The sequence below is a fragment of the Arachis ipaensis genome, chromosome B10 (genome assembly GCF_059453495.1).
Source record: "Arachis ipaensis isolate K30076 ecotype BB chromosome B10, ASM5945349v1, whole genome shotgun sequence".
Lineage (NCBI taxonomy): Eukaryota > Viridiplantae > Streptophyta > Magnoliopsida > Fabales > Fabaceae > Arachis > Arachis ipaensis.
The window spans coordinates 115,031,361-115,054,057 of record NC_142435.1 but is presented as its reverse complement, the minus strand read 5'-3'; the positions used below and the strand labels follow the sequence as shown (position 1 = coordinate 115,054,057).

Genomic DNA, 22,697 nt, shown 5'->3' with positions numbered 1-22,697 from the left:
AATGAATAAATAGAATGAGATGGGTGAGGAATAATTTTCGAAAATTATTTTGAAAAAGAGTTAGTGATTTTTGAAAATTGGTTTTTGAAAATTAGTTAGTATTTTTCGAAAAAAATTTTTTTTTCAAAAATAAAAAATAAAAATAATTAGTTAATTAAAAAGAAATTTTTGAAAAAGAGGGAAGATATTTTCGAAAATTGAGAGAGAGAGAGTTAGTTAGGTGGTTTTGAAAAAGTTAAGAAACAAACAAAAAGTTAGTTAGTTAGTTGAAACAAATTTTGAAAAGATAAGAAGTTGGGAAGTTAGAGAAGATATTTTGAAATCAAATTTTGAAAAAGATAAGATAAGAAGATTTTTTTTTTTTTTGAAAAGATATGATAGAAATTAGTTTTTGAAAAAGATTTGATTTTTAAAATCACAATTAATGACTTGATTCATAAGAAATCACAAGATATGATTCTAGAACTTAAAGTTTGAATCTTTCTTAACAAGCAGGTAACAAACTTCAAATTTTTGAATCAAAACATTAATTGTTTATGTTATTTTCGAAAATTTAATACAAAAATAAGAAAAAGATTTTTGAAAAATATTTTTGAAATTTTCGAAAATAACTAAGAATTTTGAAAAAGATTTGATTTTTGAAAAAGATTTTGAAAAAGATAAGATTTTCAAATTGAAAATTTGATTTGACTCATAAGAAACAATTTGATTTTAAAAATTTTTGAAAAAGTCAATCCAAATTTTCGAATTTGAGGAGAGAAAAAGGGAAAGATATTTTTTTGATTTTTGAATTTTTATGATGCAAGAGAAAAAACACTAAAAGGATGCAATGCATGAAATTTTTAGATCAAAACAATGAGTGCATGCATGAATGCTATGAATGTCAAGATGAACACCAAGAACACTATGAAGAACATGATGAACATCAAAAATATATTTTTGAAAAATTTTTAATGCAAAGAAAACATGCAAGACACCAAACTTAGAATTCTTTAATGCTTACGCACTAAGAATTCAAGAATGCATATGATAAACATGAAAAGACACAAAACAAAAAATCATCAAGATCAAACAAGAAGACTTACCAAGAACAACTTGAAGATCATGAAGAACACTATGAATGCATGAATTTTCGAAATATGCAAGATGCATATGCAAGTGACACCAAACTTATAATGTGACTCAAGATTTAAACAAGAAACATGAACTATTTTTGATTTTTTTTTTATTTTATGATTTTTTTGGATTTTTAACTTATATTTTTCGAAAATTATTTAGAAAAAAGAAAAATAAGGATTCAAAATTTTTTTAATATGAATTCCAGGAATCTTATGCTCTAAAGCTCCAATCAAAGGGTCAGGCATGGCTTAATAGCCAGCCAAGCTTTAGTATGTAACTCAGACATGACACGCCTGACATTTCTTGCATTCAACAGCCAATTGGCTAAGAAAGACAAAGAAGCTCTTCTCTTGAGTATAAGGATTGAGACATGGCTTTACAGCCAGCCAGGCTCCAACATGCTTCATGAAACACTAGAATTCATTCTTAAAAATTCTGAAGCCATAGAATAATTTATTTTTGAAAACATTTTTATTTATTTTTTTTTTCGAAAACAGATGAGAAAATTTTGAAAATATTTTTGAAAAATTTTTGAAAAGAAAATAAAAAGAAAATTACCTAATCTGAGCAACAAGATGAACCGTCAGTTGTCCAAACTCAAACAATCCCCGGCAACGGCGCCAAAAACTTGGTGCACGAAATTGTGATGTCCAGGCTCAAACAATCCCTGGCAACGTGAGCAACTTGGTGCGCTGATCTCAGTACATAATTGTCACAACTTCGATACAACTAACCAGCAAGTGCACTGGGTCGTCCAAGTAATACCTTACGTGAGTAAGGGTCGAATCCCACGGAGATTGTTGGTATGAAGCAAGCTATGGTCACCTTGTAAATCTCAGTCAAGCAGATATAAAGTGATAATGGTGTTTTCGAATATTATATAATAAAATAGTGATAGAGATACTTATGTAAATCATTGGTAGGAATTTCAGATAAGCGAATGGAGATGCTTTTCGTTCCTCTGAACCTCTGCTTTCCTGCTATCTTCATCCAATCAGTCTTACTCCTTTCCATGGCTGGCTTTATGCAAGGGCATCACCGTTGTCAGTGGCTACATCCCCTCCTCTCAGTGAATAATATGCTCACGCACCCTGTCACGGCACGGCTATTCATCTGTCGGTTCCCGATCATGCTGGAATAGGATTCACCCTCCTTTTGCGTCTGTCACTAACGCCCAGCACTCGCGAGTTTGAAGCTCGTCACAGTCATTCAATCATTGAATCCTACTCAGAATACCACAGACAAGGTTTAGACCTTCCGGATTCTCTTGAATGCCGCCATCATTCTAGCTTACGCCACGAAGATTCTGGTTAGGAGATCTAGGAGATACTCATTCTAGCTTAATTCATGTAGAACAGAAGTGTTTGTCAGGCACGCGTTCATAAGGGAGAAGGATGATGAGCGTCACACATAATCATCACCTTCATCACGTTCTTGGGTGCGAATGGATATCTTAGAAGCGAAATAAGAAGAATTGAATAGAAAACAGTAGTACTTTGCATTAATCTTTGAGGAACAGCAGAGCTCCACACCTTAATCTATGGAGTGTAGAAACTCTACCGTATGAAAATACATAAGTGAAGGTCCAGGCATGGCCGTGTGGCCAGCCCCTATGGTCTAAGAACAATGCGTTCAAAGATGCCTAATACAGTAGTAAAAGGTCCTATTTATAATAAACTAGTCACTAGGGTTTACATGAGTAAGTAATTGATGCATAAATCCACTTTTGGGGCCCACTTGGTGTGTGCTTGGGCTTGGGCTTGAGTGTTGTACGTGCAGAGGCCAATTGTGGAGTTGAACGCCAGTTTCTGTGCCAGTTTGGGCGTTCAACTCTGGTTTTGGATCCTTTTCTGGCGCTGGACGCCAGATTTGGGTAGAAGGCTGGCGTTGAACGCCAGTTTACGTCGTCAATTCTTGGCCAAAGTATGAACTATTATATATTGCTGGAAAGCCCTGGATGTGTACTTTCCAACGCAATTGGAAGCGCGCCATTTCGAGTTCTGTAGCTCCAGAAAATCCACTTTGAGTGCAGGGAGGTCAGAATCCAACAGCATCAGCAGTCCTTTTTCAACCTCTGAATCTGATTTCTGCTCAAGTCCCTCAATTTCAGCCAGAAAATACCTGAAATCACAGAAAAATACACAAACTCATAGTAAAGTCCAGAAATGTGAATTTAACACAAAATCTATTAAAAATATCCCTAAAAGTAACTAGATCCTGCTAAAAATATACTAAAAACAATGCCAAAAAGCGTATAAATTATCCGCTCATCAACTTTGCTCCAAGGGTCAAGATTTTAAGAGAGCAGGTTATAGCCCACAACCCCAGCAAGCCCAAAACAACTCCCGAAGGAACAACAACAACAATCATCAAGGGAGGAGGTATGGAAAGCAACCTCAGAATGAGATGACTTGTAGGCGGTGTGGGATCTATCATCCGGGAACTCCGTGTCGAGCTGGATTGGAACTTTGCTATAGTTGTGGAGGAGCTGGACACATGTCTTGGAACTGTCCTGAGAATGCCACTCGGAATGCTACTAAGGCCCAACAGCCGGGTCATGTGTTCACCATGACGACGGAGGATACCGCTAGATCTGACGGTTCGGGAAAAGGTAAGTGAAAGATTGGTAACAACGTGTTAAAAATACGATTAATTTGGTATTTGATTTTTGACTATCATAGATAGAAATCTAGTGAATGTCGGTCATGCTAAGTTGTGGCTTAGTACTTGAGGAAATAAGTGATAGGATTAGCACTAGACGAGAAATCAGAGTAGCACAGCGGAAGCAGTAACACAGGATAGTTACGCATAGGAGGTGTAAAGTTGACTAGAATGTCTTAAGTTTGAAATACTTGAAGGTTCTAGTGGGTTAATGCGAGTAATGATTCTCAGGTACTTGAATTGAATGTAGCTGTGAACTTTGACCGATTCCGGAGTGGATACGGAAATGATTGTCTGTGTGTAATTAGAATTAGGCGATAAGTGAGTATCAATCGTCATGTTTGAGAGATAAGTATTACGATATGATCATGATGACCTTGGATTTAGATTGAAATGTATAATGATTAGATTCAAAGATGAATTTGGTAAACATTAAATTGAAATGCTGATATTGTAATGAGATTGGTTTTAAGGAAACCGGGAAGGGCGATGAACCCAAATTTATAGAGGAGATTCTGCCAGAATTCTGAAAGAACTTGAAAAGTTTAGAAATCTTAAGTTATGATATCAATCGGTAGTTTTAACTTAAAGGTTTTATGAAGGGTAAGAAGAACATAACATTTGGTTTGTTATTGAGAGAAGCATATAAGAAGCTAAGAGTATAACGGATAGATACAACTTTAGCTGGAATTAGGAATGGGATGTTAGAATTGACGTTGAAGAATGGTTAAATAATGGTAAGAGGTCGGTTGAGTATGAGTCTTCTTATGTGAAGAATTGATAGTGAATTTTCGAGGGCGAAAATTTCTGTTAGGTAGGTAGAATGTAAAACCCGGTCAAACCGTAATTAATTAAATAATAAATTAAATAAGAGTGAATATGGTTAGAAAATTTAGCAATCAGAATTTGATAATTTAAATGTGATATTCGGATTCAGTGAATTTTTCGGAGTCGGAAAACATAATTTTCTGTGTAAAAACGCGCACTGAAATTTTGACCGGCAATACCGGCTGAGATCTGTCTGGTACTGCAGCTGAGAAAAGTGATTATAAGTAAATGAGGTTAAGAGATTAGGATTTATAATTAGGGAAGGTAGAAATACTTAAAATGCGATTTAAAGCACTAATCTTAAAGGTTTTTGCCTAAAGTTGGGCCAACGGACTAAACCAAGTGAATTGGGCCCAAGTAGATCCAAGCCCAACATATATTAAGCCTTAACTTAAAGACATTCAGCCACCACAACCCTCATTTAGTGTGGTTGTTGCTGAAATGAAGATAGAGAGATGAGAAGAGAGAAACCCTAACTCTCTTTGATCTTCAAATCATCATAACTTTCTCTCCGGAACTCTGATTGACAAGCCGTTTGTGGCCACGCATTGCTCTTCTCCTCCTCTTCGAGTCTATCTATGTTTTGTGGTGATTATCTAACTCTCCTCTGCCTACTTTTGATTTTTTTCTTATATTTCGAATTTAGTTTGGATTTTGAGGAAATCTTGTGATTTTGGTTGTTTATGAGTGCTCTAGTATGAGCCATTGGTGATATTCATCACAAAATTTTGTGAGTTAAGGTAAGGAACCATCTAACCCTTGTGATTTATCATTTTCATGAACCATAGGTTGATGTATATATGTGAAATTGGTTATGTTAGTGTATTTGGTGATTTTAGTGCACAATTGGGAGGTTGGTGTTGCTTGTGGAGGTTTGGTGAGGCTTGGAGGTAAGGGTTGGTGGAGACTTCCAAGAAGGAGCTCAATTAATTTGGCTACAAGAGGTACAGTTTAAGTTTCATTTAAGTACCGTGTGGTGTGATGAGAATTCCTAGGTTAGATGCCCCTAGGATTAAGTTTGGATTGTGCAAATGGTTGGTACTAATATGTATAGTTGTTATGTAATGAGAATTGATAATTGAGTTGAGAATTGTGTGAATTTGTATGTTTGGTGTGTTGAGAATTTGATGAATTGATTAATGAATATTGGTTTGTGGAATATGCATTTAAATTGTGAATTTGATATGTGTGTTGTGTGAATTTACGTAACATCCTTTTTATTAGAAGTACCATGACTTAAGCTTGGTATTCTGTTAGAAGGGTCGTTACATAGGAAGGGCAATGATGAAGGTGTTTGTGAATGAGAAGGCCCTTGAAGTTGGTTAGTATTTTGAGATTAATAATCTATTGAAAATGCAAATAAGGAGAATTGGAAGAGAAATTAGGTTTCGAAAATGTGAAACAAAATGAGGAGAGGAATATAGAAATTTTGCAATTATGATATGAGAGTGATAAAAAGGAGAAGAGAAAGAAGAGTATTTTTTATCTATAACAATATATAATGGCAAAACCCATTTTGGTGTCCAAAATTTTTTTCCACTTTTATCCTTCCTAATAACTTACTCCAGTATATGTTAGTTATAGAATTTTCACTACTTCATTTTGATTCACGTTCTCTTATGCCATACGTGAATATAACTTCTATAATTATTTCACTGACTTAACTAATAGGATATCAGTTTCTCCCCTTAATCTCTCTCATTTCACATTACTAGTTACTGTATAATAATACTCCCGTATAGGTCAGTTACAGAATTTCCACTACCTCATCTTTATCTATAATCATCTCATTGACTGAACTAATAGGATGCCAGTTTCTCCCCTTAATCTCTCTCTTCACATTACTTGTTACTACATAATAGAAAAAACTTTCTTCCTTTCTCATCCATCTTTTCTTGTATCCTTCTCACTTCACCTAAATATAAGGTAAAACCTATTATAATTTGCTTTTTGTGATTAAATAAAAGTATAAAACTATGTTTATATGTTTCTTTGATTAATTACAATTGACAACATACCAATGGAAAATTCACGTGGAGGTGGTCGACCGACTTGGCAAGACTATGCCAAGCGACGAAGACAAAATATGAGCGAAGAACAGAGGTAGCAACACCTCGCCAGAAGGCGTGCCAGTTACTGAGAGAATATTAGACGAGGAAAACAAATCGATACATCGAGTGGTCCAACTAACATGACAACACCGTTACAAGATATCCCAAATATACCCGCTCATCAATACTCTGTATTAAGTTATACTTCCCATTAATAAATTTATGTTGTTAGTTTATCATTTAATATGAAATATTTTTTACTATCTATGTTACTGTATTCTTAGTACCAATTATGTATAATTTATCTCTTAAGTGTACCCTTAAATTATCAAATTACATGATTTTCATCTTAATAATAAATTTTTTAAATATACGGATACACATAATAACAGCGGAACTGGTTCAAGTAATATACCGAATGGTCCAAATATAGGTAGGAATTCTGTATATTTATATTTATTTAATTAATAATAATTTATTTTTCTTTAAATTTTGAATCAATAAATCTTTCATTATTAGCCTAAATAATGTTATTATAGATATTATTATATTGTCTTAATGTATTTTACATAATTATAATCTTAATTATTAGATAATTTAATTATTTTTTAATATAATATTATACAGATATCAAATTTTTATAATTGTATTATTATAAGAAAAATATATATGTTCAATGTTTAATAATATATTTGTTATTAAATTTTCTGATTCTGTAACAAAAACAATTTAGTGGATAATTCTGGTATATTTTTTTAACTTTTCTTTCTACAATTTAGTTTGCCATTTAATTTAAATTATTTCTACATCTATGTTAATATACTCTTAGTACTATTTATCTATAATTTATCTACCGAATGTACTCTTAAGTTCTCAACATATATTATTTCTATGCTAATAATAAATTTTTTAAATATTTAGATACTCATAATAAAGTGAAACTGATTCAAGTAATAGACCGAATGATAATAATATGGGTAGGATTCCTGTATATTTATTTAATTAATAATAATTTATTTTTTCTTAAATTTTGATTCAAAAACCTTCCATTAGTATTCTAAATAATATTATTATAAGAATATAAAATGTTGTCACCCTATCATTATAAAAAAATTATATTAGATATATATTTAATAATATAATTGCAACTTAAATTTTTCACTGTATAACAAAAAAAATTAGTTGATAATTCTGATTTTTTTTTATACTTTTCCTTCTAAAAAATAAATATATCAGAAGTGGCAATTTCTTTATTACATATATTTAAATTCATAAATTTACTATTTTTAATATAATTAAAATGCTACCAGTTTAATATAATTTTTATATTCACAAATTACTTATCTCTAAAGAATAATTATACACTATAAAACATAATCATTTAAAATACATTATTATCGTTCCAATAATATGATTGTTATTATTCAGATGCTCATAATAATAGTTCAAGTAAAATCTAATAGAATTTTACATTTCATATTTTTTTTAATATTCTACAATTCTTTTAAATATTTTATTTAATACACAAAAAAGGTTCAAATATTTTTAATAAATATATATAACATTGTAAATTATAAATGATAATTTTTTCACTTAATAAATTTATTATATGGTTACACTTGAATCATTTTTCAAATGGTAACTTTTTACAGGAATTCAAACTGCCTATTATGTATTTGTATTTTACGTGCCACTACTTATTTTTTTTAGTTATTCAGAGTTTGGATAATTATAATATTAATGGGTATTCTATTACTTTCAATCAATTTAATTTTGTATGTTTTGTTTCTTATAAAGTAACCTTTCAATTACCACTGATACTGTACAAACTTAATTCATTGAACAATTCTATAATTTTGCTAATGTGTTTCTTTTTAAATACTATTAGAAATTCATAGAAATAGATCTAATCAAAACAGTAGATGTGAGGAAAATATAACGGGTTAGTATTCTACTTTTTTCTTTATATTTATAGTATTGTAACACAATTTTAATAGGTAAATAAATTTATAAAAAAATTATTATTTTATCCTTATATGTTAGCATATTAATGTATTCATAATAGACAGTAAGTGTGAGCATAATTGATGTTAAAAATTTTATTTATTTAAGATCATTACAAGAACTAATTATAAAAAAAAGTGACCGTGCCTAACAAAAAAAAATTAAAATCTATATACACAAAATTTTATAAAAACTAAAATGATACTTAAAATATTTATTTGCCAATGAAAATGAAAAATATGTAAACTTAGCGAAAACAAAAAAATAGTTAATTTAAAATACTTTATATTTTGTTGAATCATTTTGTTATAACTCACATAAATATGACAAAATAAAATAATTAAATAAAATATATTTTAGGAAATAAAATGAATAGTAAAAATTAAAATGATAACTCTAGGCGAAAGCATACAAAATAAAAATTATTAGAAGTAATAGAACAAATAAAATATGAACTAATATTATCGTCATGTATTGTATTACTTCGATCAGTAATATCTAAACATTTAAAAATATGAAACAAAATATACAAACTAAAAAATTTAGCCAAAGGCAAATATCGTCATACCCTATATAAGATAATTAACTAAAAAATGCTATAAAACAACTGATGCAACTGAGAACTTTATACAAAAAAATTATGATATATAAAAATAGCATTCTTAAAAAAATTTTTATGTATTTCAGACTCAAACTATATTGTATTGATTATTTAATCTTAAAAAAATAGTCCATAACAAACATAATATTAACATATAAACAAAAACATATAATGGAACAAGGAAATAATAAATATTTAAAATAATATAATGTTGTTATAGATCGTATGTAGTTATAACTTGGTTATAATAGTTTCGAAAAGAAGGTTTTAATGAAAATGATTTTATTAAAAAAAATAATAAAACTATTTTACTATGCAATAAATAATATTTCTTTATAATTAAAAGAATAAAAAAATTTATTTAACAAATAAAAAACTTCTTTATAAAGAATAAAATAAAATATTTTATAATTAAGGTTGTTAAATACATCTGAATAACAAAATTTGAAAAAAATAAAGTCAAACATCACAATATTATATAGTGTAACAAAGTTAAAAAAAATTATTGAAACATCACTTAAATATTTGATAGTTACTTATCTCTTTTTTATGATCACTATAATGGAAGTAACTCTTTGTATTTATAATCAATAAAGTACTATTTTTTTTTTTAGTTGTTACAAAATTAATCATTTTCTGATTTTCATTATGAATGTAACCAAATATATATATATATAAATTTAATACGAGTACAGAAATTAGACAAAATGTTCGAGCATCCCACAGTTGTGCTCGAAATTTTCAAGAGGATGCAACAATAATTTGAACTTCGCTACCAATCCCAAGGTCATGTCATTACTGTAGCGCACGTCTATTTCACCATGAAACGTTCGAGATGTGCTGTAATGGGGGAAAAGTCTCTCTTCCCCCAGTAAATGCTCATCAGAAATTGCTTGAAATCTTCCAGGACCCCTCTGCAGAAGGAAACCATTTTAGAAAACATATTCGTGGATACAATCATGTAATTTCCTTTACTTCGTGTGGTGTGCACATAGACGAACAACTGGCTATAACAGGTCGTGGTATATATACATTTCATGCTCAAGGCTCAATATATCACAGTATAGGGGGACTTTATCCGGATCAGCGCACGCGACCACGTTTTTTGCAACTATACATATATGATATTGAGCACGAGTTGCGGAATATGATGCTGGAGAACACACAACTACATGAAACATTGGTTTTCAAGTTACAACAATTGCTATACCGGTATAATCTTTTTCTCCATGTGTTTCTCTATCTTGCACAATGGTCAGATGTACATGAGTGTAGTTTGGTCATTAGAGAGTGACCTGCTAATCAGCCACAATATAGTCTTCCAACTACGTCGCAGTTAGCAGCTATAATTGTTGGTGATGACGTTGAAACAATGATTCGTGGACGAGATATTAAGGTGCAAACTCATGCTGGTAGCCTACGAAGGATTCAGGAATTCGTTGGCTATTACAATCCACTACAATATCCTCTTCTTTTTCCATTTGGAACTTGATGAGCGGATATTTTATACACTTTTTAGCACTTTTTTTTTATTGTTTTTGGTTATGTTTTGTTAAATTTTATCAAATTTTAGTAGGTTTTAGTGTAAAAATCACTTTTTGGATACTACTTTGAGTTTTTATGGTTTTCCTATGTTTTTAGGTGATTTTTTGGGTAATTCTGGCAAGTTTTGGAAAAGACTGATTCAGAGGCTGAGAAAGGACTGCAGATGCTATCAAATTCTAACCTCCGTACATTTAAACAAGCATTTCTGGAGCTACAGAGGTCTAAATGACGCACTCTCAATGGTATTAGAAATCTAACTTCGAGGGCTTTCCAGCAATATATAATAGTCTATGCTTATTTTTGGAAATGAAGGCCCAAAATGGGCGTTGAACGCCCACAACTACCCCCTTTTCTGGCGTTCAACGCCTAAAAGGGAGCAGCTGGCGTTTGGACACCCAAAAGGGAGTAAGGCTGGTGTCCAACGCCCAAAAGAGAGTACCAACTCGTGGATTCACCCCAAGCTCAGCCAAACACTCACCAAGTAGGTTCAAAAAGAGGATTTTCGCATTAACAGTCCAATCTATCTTAATTCTGTAATCCCTAAGTATCAGATTAGTATTTAAAGGAGAAGATAACCCTTGTTTAGGATCTTCTTCCTCCTCTACACACTATTTTCGAATTATATTATTTCTCTATAAGCTATGAGCAACTAAACCTCCTAAGTTAGGGTTAGGAACTCTGCTGATTCTCATGGATTAATAATATTACTGTTTCTATTTCAATACACGTTTGATTCCATTCTCTTGTACATTTTCGTTCTTCATCTCATGAATTGAGGATGACCCGTGACAATCATCCTTGTTCTACATGGGTTCCGTGTGAGTCCTAACCCGGTTAGCATTGAACCACAGCTAGAGAGTGCACTGCAGATTTCAAGAGCGTGCCTGGGCGACTTTAGATACATGACATAAAATCCCGTTGACCATTGGTTACTGAGGTTTCTGTGGCGTTAAGACTAGAGTCTAAGAAGCAGCGTTTCCTGATCCGAAAGATCTGACCTTATCTGTGGCGTTTTGAGTAGGATCACGAAGGGGAGTGGATTGCTTAGGTCTTCACCTTCGGCTATGGTGGGAAGCCATGAGTTAACTTGATGAGGATGCTATATGAGTTGCTCGGATATGGTGGACTACTATGGTTTCGAAGAGACTAACTTGATGAGGATGCTACATGAGTTAGTCAATTACGGCTGCCATTGAATGAATCATTCGTTATCGAAGTAAACAGTAAGAAAAGTTAATCCGGAAAGAATATGCATCTTCGAAGCCTTAACTGAATATCTATCATTGCTTTTACACTAATCTGGTATTTTATTTCCTTTACTTTTCGTTTATGCTTTTTAACAAACAACCATCTTTTCTAATCGTCTGACTAAGATTTACAAGATAGCCATTGTTTGCTCAATCCAACAATCTCCGTGGGATTCAACCCTCACTCACTTGAGGTATTACTTGGACGACTCGGTGCACTTGCCGGTTTAGTTGTGCGGAGTTCAATTTCGCGCACCAGAACTCATGGATGGGATATCAATACTCGAAGTCAAAGTGGGGGCAAAGTATCATGCCGAACATATTATAGATATATGCTCCAGGTAAAAATCCCCACTTCCTACGCAGTATAGACTTCAATAAAATTCTGCCAAAAAATTGTTCAATGTATCGAATCTTTTTTGCAAATTCTTAAAAATTTGTAGATCCGCACTGATGATCATTCCACTATATTGCAAGCAGAGCGACTTTTACAACAACATGTTATTGATAACTATGTGAAAATTGAAACTGGAAAGTTAAGATGGGTTCAAACTAGACAAAAGAAATTACGGGTTGAAATATACCAAGGCTTGCAAGATGCCTTGCACACAGGAGAAACCAATGCAGGTAAATATTGTTGTATCTAATTGCTACTTCGTAAATTATTAATAATTACCCAAAATAATTATTAAAACTAATAATATTTCTCTCTATATTTGTCTTCAGAAAATGTTGGAAGAAAAATAACAATATTACCGTCGTCGTTCATTGGTAGCTGTCACGACATGACCCAATGATATGAAGATGGAATGGCAATTGTTCTTAAAGAGGGCAAGCCAGATATTTTTCTCACAATGTCATGCAATCCATCTTGGACCGAAATAACTTCAGAACTCAACCCAGTTTAAACTCCACAAGATCGTCCAGATCTAACAAGAATTTTTTGAGCCAAATTTGAACAGCTAAAAGAGGATGTAATTACTAAGGGTGTCTTGGGAAAGGTGAAGAGCTATATTATGTTACTGAGTTTCAAAAAAGAGGATTGCCACATGTACATATGTTGCTAATCTTAGAAGACAATGACAGGTTAATTGACCCGGAACATTATGATAGATTGGTACGTGCAGAGATACCATCTAAAGAAGTAGAACCACACCTACATGATGTAGTGCTAAAACATATGATTCATGGTCCTTGCGGAACACTTGATCAATCTTCACCCTACATGAAAAATGGCAAATGTAAACGCAACTACCCAAAAGAGCTCACAGCAGAAACATGAAGAGGCGACGACTCCTATCCGCAATATAAGCGATGATTCGACACACCAGTACCAATTAACCAAAATGTCATAGTTGACAATAGATGGGTAGTTCCGTACAACCCTTGGCTACTACTAAAGTATGATTGCCATATTAATATTGAGATATATAGTAACATCAAAAGTATAAAGTATCTCTACAAGTATTGCTACAAGGGTCCAGACCAGGTTGCAATGGAAGTTCACAACAGTTCTAATATTGACGAAGTCCAACAGTTTGTTTATGCAAGATGGATCGCTGCTCCAGAGGCATGTTGGAGAATATTTAAATTTAACCTTTACCGAATGTATCCATCAGTGGAAAGGTTACAAATTCATTTGCTAAATAAACATCAAGTGAGCTTCTATGATCACCAAACCATTCCTGAAATACTTAATGATGATTATTTCTCTAGAACAATGCTCACTGAGTTCTTTGCCCTAAATCGTGAGGAGGACCAACAATCTAGGCATCTTCTGTACAGGGAAATTCCAGAGTATTACACTTGGCACAACAAGGAAAAGGAATGGCATCGGTGCAAGACACATAGGAGATGCATCGGTCGAATTTATACTGTATCACCTTCAGAAGGAGAAAATTTCTATTTGCATATTCTGTTATCTAATGTCAGAGGACCAAACAGTTGGGATGACTTGCTAACAGTGAATGGGGTCCAATATTCATCCTTCAAGCAATTTGCTCAACACCGAGGATTGTTAGAGAGTGACAGTAGCATCCGTGAGTGTTTGGTCGAGACTTCTATTGTATGATTGCCATGTGCTTTACAAAGGTTGTTTGTAACCATCTTAATATTTTGAGTCTACAGATGTAAGAAGCGTTAACTAGCACTACAACAGCCTTAGTGTTCACAAATCGACTACTCAGAGATATAAATGATGTACTCCTTCAGCACAAAAAATAGATTACACAATACAATTCGCCAGCTCTAACTCATGAAATGACAATGACAACTCGATACCCATAGTTATCCAAGAAAAACTGTCCGTCGAAGTGCCCCGGGAAGACCTGTGTTCCATAGAAAGATTGAACAATGACCAATATAAATCTTTCAAGTGCATTATGAATACAATTGATTGAAGAAAAAGTGGATTGTTCTTTATTGATGGGCCAAGAGGAGCAGGCAAAACATTTCTTTACAGAGCTATAATTACCAGTGTTCTGAAAACCGAACCGGACTGGCCAGTTCGACCAAGTTAACCGGAAACCGGTCCTTCAGCCGGTCCGGTTGACATGAAAACCGGCTGGCAAAAAATCGGCAAAAAAACCGATCAAACCGGCAGTAAACCGACGAACTGGTGAAATCGGACGGTTTTTTAACGGGTTTTAAAATTTTAATTAAAAAAAAAAAAGAAATTCATCATATAAAAGGCTGCCTCCTCAGATCCCCTCCCTCAGACAAACCCTAACAGCCTAACACACAACCTCTCTCTCGCTCTCTCAGCCACCACAAGCAGTAGCCACCGCCTCTACCGCCGCCGAACTCTTCTCATCAGCTAAAAGGTGCTATCGCCGCGTGGCAGTGACAGACAGAGTGTCAGATCGAAGCCCTTGTCCGTCGATCCTCTTCTCCTCCACGCCGTCGCCTCTGGACTTGTATGTCAAAGCTCGTGGCCGTCTTCTACTCTTTTCTACGTCGTCGTGGTGGTCGTGGACTTGCAGATCGAGGATCTGTCAGTTTGAATCCTATCCTCATCTCTGTCTCACCGTTCTACCCTCCCCGGCAGTTGAGTTTCATTCCTCCCTCGTCTTGGTCTCTGTCTCACCATTCCTCCCCCGTCTCTGTCTCTGTCTCGCCGTTCCTCCTTCGCCGGCAGTTGGGTTTTGTTACAACCTCATCTGTCTCTGTCTCGCCTGTCTCTGAGTTTTATGATTCTGAATTTCTGTTTTGTATGATTCTGGAACTGAAAATGTTTAGGATTATGAGTATGCACTACTGAAATCTATGTTTGCTTCAGTTTATGTTTGTTCATTTTGTTTATTTTATTGATTCAGTTACTGTGATTATTGAGTTGTTGTTTTCTGATTATTGGGTTGCAATTTTTTTCTGTTTTTTTTTTCTTAGTTAGGGTTATTGGTGGTGTGATTTGCTGAATTTGGATTGAGTGTATGTGGATTGTGAGTGCATCTAAATTTCAATTTTTTGTGATTGAGTGGCTAAATTTTCTGATGCTTTGAAATTCTCTGGAATGTCTGTTTGGATTGTGAGGATTTATTTTGGGTATTTATGCTGATTATTTTATTAGAATTTGAGAGTTAATTAGAAATTTGTAATATTTACAATTATTTATGTTGATTATTATTTATGTTATTATTTTATTTGAATATCTAAAATTATATATTAAATTTTTAATAATTTTATTGTATATTTAACTAAATCGGTCTAACCACGGTTCGACTCCGGTTGGACCATTGAACCATTAAACCAGTTACTTGACCGGTTTAATGACCGGTTCGATTTTCGCAACCTTGATAATTACAGAATTGAAAAATAAAGGTCATACTGTCTTGGTAACTGCATCATCAGGAATAGCTGCAACATTATTTTCTGGGGGTTGAACAGCTCATTCTAGGTTTAAGATCCCAATTAATGCAGAACCATCATCCATTTGAAACATAAGCAAACAATCAGATCTTGCAAAGCTAATTAGACAAACAACGGCAATCATCTGGGATGAAGCACCAATGGCAAATAAAGATTCGGTACAATCATTAGACCGCACTCCGAGAGACATATTAGCAAACGATATGCCATTTGGAGGAAAAGTGATGGTGATGGGAGGAGATTTCCGCCAAGTACTGCCTGTCGTATCGAAAGGTAGTAAGTCACAAATGATTTCAGCTTCTATAGTTAAGTCTCATTTATGGGCTTCCACTAAAATTCTCCATTTGCGACAAAATATGCGATCTTCTAATGATCATGTTTTTGCTGAGTATCTTATGCGCATTGGTGATGGAATTGAGCCCATCATACATGAAGACTTTGTGTGGATACAAGCAAATATGGCAATTCCCTGGGAGGGTAAAACATTGTTAGTTTGTTACACAAGTTAATAGAAGAAATATTTCCAAACTTACAATCTCATGGGTGGGACGCTTCTTACATGGTAGAAAGGGCAATATTGACGCCAAAAAATCATGATGTACAACAGCTTAATGATATAATTATCAACCAGCTTTCAGGAGAAGAATGAAATTTAGTCTCATTTGATGAGGTAGAAGGAGATACTAATAATTTATATCAACAAGAATACCTTAACTCAGTTTCTACAAGTGGGTTGTCACCTCATGTGTTGAAGGTGAAAAAAGGTGCACCTTTGATGTTATTGAGAAACATAGACCTTAAGGCTGGCTTATGCAATGGTACAAAGTTACTATGTCGTGAAACTTTTCAAAACATGTTGGATGTAAAAATTTTAACCGGCCATCACTGTGGAAGAAGAGCTTTCTTGTCTCGGATAAAACACGAAACCACAGAGAATTCAGGACTGCCTTTTATACTTATCCGAAAGCAATTTTCTGTAAGGTTAAGTTTTGCAATAACAATAAATAAATCACAAGGACAGACCATTCTTAAAGTAGGGATCTATCTCCCTAAACATGTGTTTAGCCATGGCCAATTATATGTTGCTCTGTCTCGATGTATTTATCAGTCAACTACAAAAATTTTAGTCAAAGAAGGAAAAAGAGATGGAACAAGTGGAGAATTTACCAGAAATGTAGTTTTCAAAGAAATATTATTACCTTTACCACAGGTAATTTATGTTCTTAGTAAATGTGTGTGTAGTTACTTCTTGGTACAATTCAGTCTACATATAATTTTAATCTTTAAATATTTTTCATTGATATAGATATTTTTGTATACAAACTTCAATTTATTAACGACTAACGACTTATATTTTTTAATAGACAATTTGATTTCAAATGAGCTCATCAATATATGCCAGGAGATAAAGACAACGAACTTGAACATCTGTTTTACGCAATAGGTACGTACTAATTATCATTAACTGAGACATATTAGATATGCTAGAAATATATTAACAAATATCAATTACAGAAAGAAGGATTCTAAAGTCTCTGGAGTGCATGAAAAGATGAGCAAGCAATTGCATCAATCAAACCAATAGACAATAAAGTAATTTTTAAATTAATTACTGTCAAAATTGCATTAAATGTACATACTTCTATTTCTATGTTAGTAATCATAATCATATGTTATTTAATAGCTTCATTCCCTTCAAATTTATTCTATTGGTTGGGGAGGAACAGTTAAAACAGACAAGACCCAATTCTGGAAGATGATAAAAAAAAAAAAATACTGCTCCAACAACATACAAGGTAATGCAATCATCATAATTAGAATGTTATTGATATGCCTATTATCTATCCTTTTCTATATTCTTCTTTTTTATTAAATAAAGGAAAAAAGTATATGCCTAAAATATTAAAAGGTTACTCTGAGATTGCAACGGAGATTATGTTTTCCATTTTGAATAAAGTTACAAAAAATAATTTTAAACTAATGATAATAAATTAAACATTTTTCTTTTTCCAGCAACAAACTCACAGGAGCGAAACCAACTCATGTTAGTAAAGAACAACATTGCAGGTGTCTATGATTAGATTAAGAAACCGCACAAAATAGAGGTAATATCGAATAATTATATATTTGAATGTTCTACAGAGGGTTTAATGGCTTCTTTTGTTGTGCATGTGTAGGATATTCAATCTCAAATAAGAAATTTTAATTTTACAGGTTTTATTTTTTTATTGTTAAATTGTCGTTCAAATATAATGAAATTTGTATTTGCATATGGTATATTTTATTGATTTCTAAATTTTGTAGTTCTTCAAGGCTCAAGAATTTATTGATAAGGAGATGTATGAGGAATTGCTAAAGATTTTTACTCAGTACAAATTCAGAAATTACTTTAGGTTTATCTTAACGTTTTTACTTAGAGTTTGATCTATAAGTCCCAAAAAAAAGACATAATTATTTTTCTTCTTTACACTTTTTGTAGGCAGATGAAAGATTCTTCAAATACAGATCCGTACTTTGGCTTACCACTTAAAAAAAGGTTCCTAAACAAAGAAAAAATATGACTTTTGAATATGGCTCATCTTTTGTAAGCAATCGTATTTTTATATTTATTTTTATGACTTTGAGTTAGATAGAGGAAGATAAAATATTATTATAATAACTATTTTATAGATTATGTTATTTGTAGATAAGTGACGTATGTGTTCATTATAATTAAATCATTTTCATATTGTGGCTAATGTTTTTCCTTATGGAAAACATATTGGTGTAGTGCATTGAAATGGACTAGTGGACAAAATATCCACTGCTATGGTGTCAGCACAAAATGCAACCTGCATTTTACTTTCTCCTTTATTTTTTATTTTTTTTTGTTTAGCATATTGAAAAAAACGCAAAGTGCGTTTTGATTGTTGAAAACTTTTAAATTTTTTTTATTTCATTGAAGCCCAAACGCAGCCTACATTTAGTGATGGGCATTTTTTATTTTTATTTTTTATAAAAAAAACGCAGGATGCGTTTTACTTTTTACGCTAGCTTTATTTTTGGAAGACCCAAAATGCAGGTTGCGTTTTGAAAATGTCAGAATTTTTTTGGAAAACATAAAACGTAGGTTGCGTTTTGTTTAAAAAATATATTTTATTCGAGAGGCCTTCCTATAAATACGAAGCAACACTCGTTCAAAAGGCCTCATTCCACTTCTACTCCTCCTATTCTTCTTTGTTGCACATATCTGATAGTTCTAAATTTTGTTTGGCAGTTAGGTGTGTCAAAAAAGTCGGATTAGGTGAGGTTGAAGTTATGGAAAATACTGTAAATTTGCGAGTGTATTATAACGGTGAGGTTATACCAAACACACATGAAGGAGTGACTTTTGTTTGTGAATGTCCGTTGTCATTTGCTATTCCATGTACCATAAGTTTTGTCGAGTTGCAAAATGGGCTTTATAGTAACATTCAAAGCCACATTTTGAAAAGGGTGAGCAACCTTTTATACAGAAATCCTGTGCAAGTATTAGTGGGATGATACAGCTTCAAATAATGCCCATCACTGACGATGCCAGTATGCAGCAGATGTTGTGTATTTATCAACAAACCCGATTTCACATGCCGATGATAGAGCTGTACATTGAGTTTGAACAGCAGTTAGGGTTGGGCGTGGTCAGCGAAGAGGTCAATGTTGATGAGTTCATGGATATAGATTGGGAAGAAGATAATAATGACAGTGAAGAGGAGTTCGAGGCCAACTATGAAGTCAATGACGAAAACGATGACGGAGACTTGGCAGACAATCCAGCAGTGCAAAATGAAGCGGATGCGATTGTAAGCCAGCACCCGTTTGGTGTTCCGTCTTTTATGCGGACTCTAGATCTCGAAGCCATGCATGCCCCAGAATTTTCTGAGTATGCGAATATGGGTATGTTATGATTATTAACTCAAGTTTCCTATAGTGTTTATTTTATTTGCTTTGTCTGACTGATGGTGGTACGCATGTCGTAGGTGAAGGCAACGCTGCGGCGGAAGATAGCGAGTTTAGTGTCGGAATGGAATTTGGTTCGAGAGAGTCGGTGATATCTGCAATCAAAAGCTACACTATCTCTAGAGAAGTTGGTTACACTGTGTATGAGTCTGAACCGCAGACATTCTATGCGAAATGCAAGGGGTATGGTGCAGGGTGTGATTGGCTTATCCGAGCTAGCTTGATTAGAAAGAAAGCATGTTGGGAGATCAGGAGATACAATGGCAAGCACACGTGTACCATGGGCACGATTTCACAAGATCATGCGAAGTTGGACTCGGACACAATTGCAGATGCCATTAGACCGTTGGTCGAAGCAGACCCCTCGATAAAGGTGAAGTCTGTTATTGCAGAAGTTCAATCCAGGTTCAACTACATTGTGAGTTACCGCAAGGCTTGGTTGGCAAAGCAAAAAGCTGTCGCAAAGGTTTTCGGTGATTGAGAAGTTTCTTACCAAACTCTGCCAGTATGGTTGAAAGCAATGACTGTGAAGATGTCGAGGTCTCGTGTTCAAATAAAAATACTCCCCGTTTACCGTGAGAGTGAGGAGGTTCAAGGTGTAAGAGTTCTGCACTGCGTTTTTTGGAGTTTTTATCCGTGTATTGTAGCATTCAGACACTGGAAGCCACTGGTGCAGGTTGATGGCACGCACTTGTACGGAAAATATAAAGGTGCACTTCTGGTTGCGGTTGCACAAGATGGAAACCAAAACATTGTGCCTATTATATTTGCGATAGTCGAGGGAGAGACGGCAGACGCATGAGAGTTTTTCCTAACCAATTTGCGGAGATATGTTGTTACCGTTGATGGTGTGGGTATTATTTCTGACCACCTTACCTCCATCGACGCTGCAATAGCTCGCAGTAACGGTGCATGGTCACCACCAAGAGTGTGGCACATGTACTGCATCAGGCACATTGGGTCCAACTTCTTAAGGAGGTTTAAGGCTCCGTATTTGCATAAACTCGTGGTGAACACAGGTATTTCATTTTGCTGTTATGGTTCTTTTCATAGTAATTTTGTGACATCTGCTTACCATTAAATGAATTGTTGAGAAGGCAATTCTAGGATGGAACAGGAGTACAACAAAAACTACCAGAGGCTTAAAGAGCAGGGTGAGGCGTATACTCAATAGTGCGATGACATCGGTGTTGAGAGATGGGTGTTGGCATTCGATGGGGGTCATCATTGGGGACATATGACGACAAACTTAGTAGAGTGCATAAAAAATTTTGTCCTGAAGGGTGCACGCAACCTTCCTGTGATTGCCATTGTTAGGTCTACTTTCTATCGGCTGAATGAATTGTTTACTCGGAAGAGCGCCGAAGCTCATGAGCGTGTCCGCAACGGATTCATCTATTCAAAATTTGCAACGAAGAGAGTTGAAGAAAGCTTTCGATGTGCAGAAAACATTGTGGTCAACCGGTTCGACAGGCGGAATGAGATGTTTGAGGCTCGCGAAATGCAAGATAGTTCCGTTTACACTGTTAACCTTGCGCAACGATACTATGACTGTAGCCATTTCCAAGTCGAGTGACTCCCATGTCGCCACGTTCTTGCATGTTGTGCTAACCAGCGTCTTGATTGGCAAGTATATGTGCACGACGTGTACAAGATGTCTTAAGTTTGCAAGGTGTACAGAGGCGAGTTTGTTCCGATGGGTGACCCATCTACGTGGGATAGATATGAAGGAGCGAAGGTGATCGCAAACTGGACATTGAGGCGCGCGACAAAAGGAAAATCGAAGTCAACCCGCTACTTGAATGAGATAGATTCACGAGATATGCGTGGTCCTCGTCGGTGTACTGTATGTGGACGCGAGGGACATAGCCGCAGCCAATGTCCTCAGCGCGCAGGTCCAAGCACCGCTAGAGGTCATTAGTGGTTAACCTTTTCTATGTAACCTTGTTATGACCTACTGTCACTTCACCGACCGGAAGATGAAATGTGTGAGTCTCCGGCCTTCAGCGTTCCACCAAGGCATTCAATAGTGTAGAATGACCTCTCATTTCGCCTACTCGCGAAATGTGTTGAAACCCAGTCAATGCGAGTGCCGCTGCAGCTACCTCGTTAAAAGTATCTAGCGGATCAAGTTTTTTGGGCAACAAATTCCTGATAGCCTGCAAAAAGAAAAATAATAATTATTAAATTCTAAATAATATCAGTTATAAGTTTATTCAAAAAAAAAATAGCAACAATAATTAAACAGTATTATTATTATTATCTTAAAAAAATAATAAATTATTAAAATATCATAAATATTTATTTATTATTTATTATTAAAAAAAATAATAATAATTATACAGTAATCTATAATAATAATAATAATAATAATAATAATAATAATAAAATTGTTTGTTAAAAGATAAATAAACAAAATCCAAATAAATATATTTATTTATCATAAAAAATTTTAAAAAAATTACTTACTTATTGAGGATGATCCAAGTATTCAATAATGTGATCTTCAGGTCTAGTAAAATCACGAACTATTTTTTGTTTAAGAACTAAATGAACCTAAGTTTTCTACTCTTCTTCTTCCTCGCACAAGCTTCCTCACACCCTTCCAAACTCCTTTCTTCACAACCCTCACACAACACTCTTCACTCTTCAGTAACACCCCCTCTTGTTGCATTTTGCATTTTAAACACCCCCCTCAATACTCTTCTCCAACACGTGGCGTGCATGCAACTGGGAAAACTGCCAAACGCAGTTTTCATTTTTGATCTTCGAAGATGGTCAACAAAGGAGGTCTGGTCTGCA

General features: G+C 34.1%; 1 protein-coding gene and 1 pseudogene across 1 annotated transcript; both read left to right on the top strand.

Moving 5' to 3' along the window:
* The first annotated feature begins 3,525 nt into the window (after positions 1–3,525).
* LOC148581388 (uncharacterized) lies at positions 3,526–19,180 on the top strand (annotated as a pseudogene).
* A 342-nt stretch (positions 19,181–19,522) lies between these two features.
* Positions 19,523–20,376, top strand: LOC148581387 (uncharacterized). Its single transcript, XM_088492364.1, has 2 exons — positions 19,523–19,818; positions 19,899–20,376. The coding sequence occupies exons 1-2, from the start codon at positions 19,523–19,525 to the stop codon at positions 20,374–20,376; spliced, it is 774 nt and encodes a 257-aa protein (XP_088348490.1).
* Positions 20,377–22,697: the final 2,321 nt, after the last annotated feature.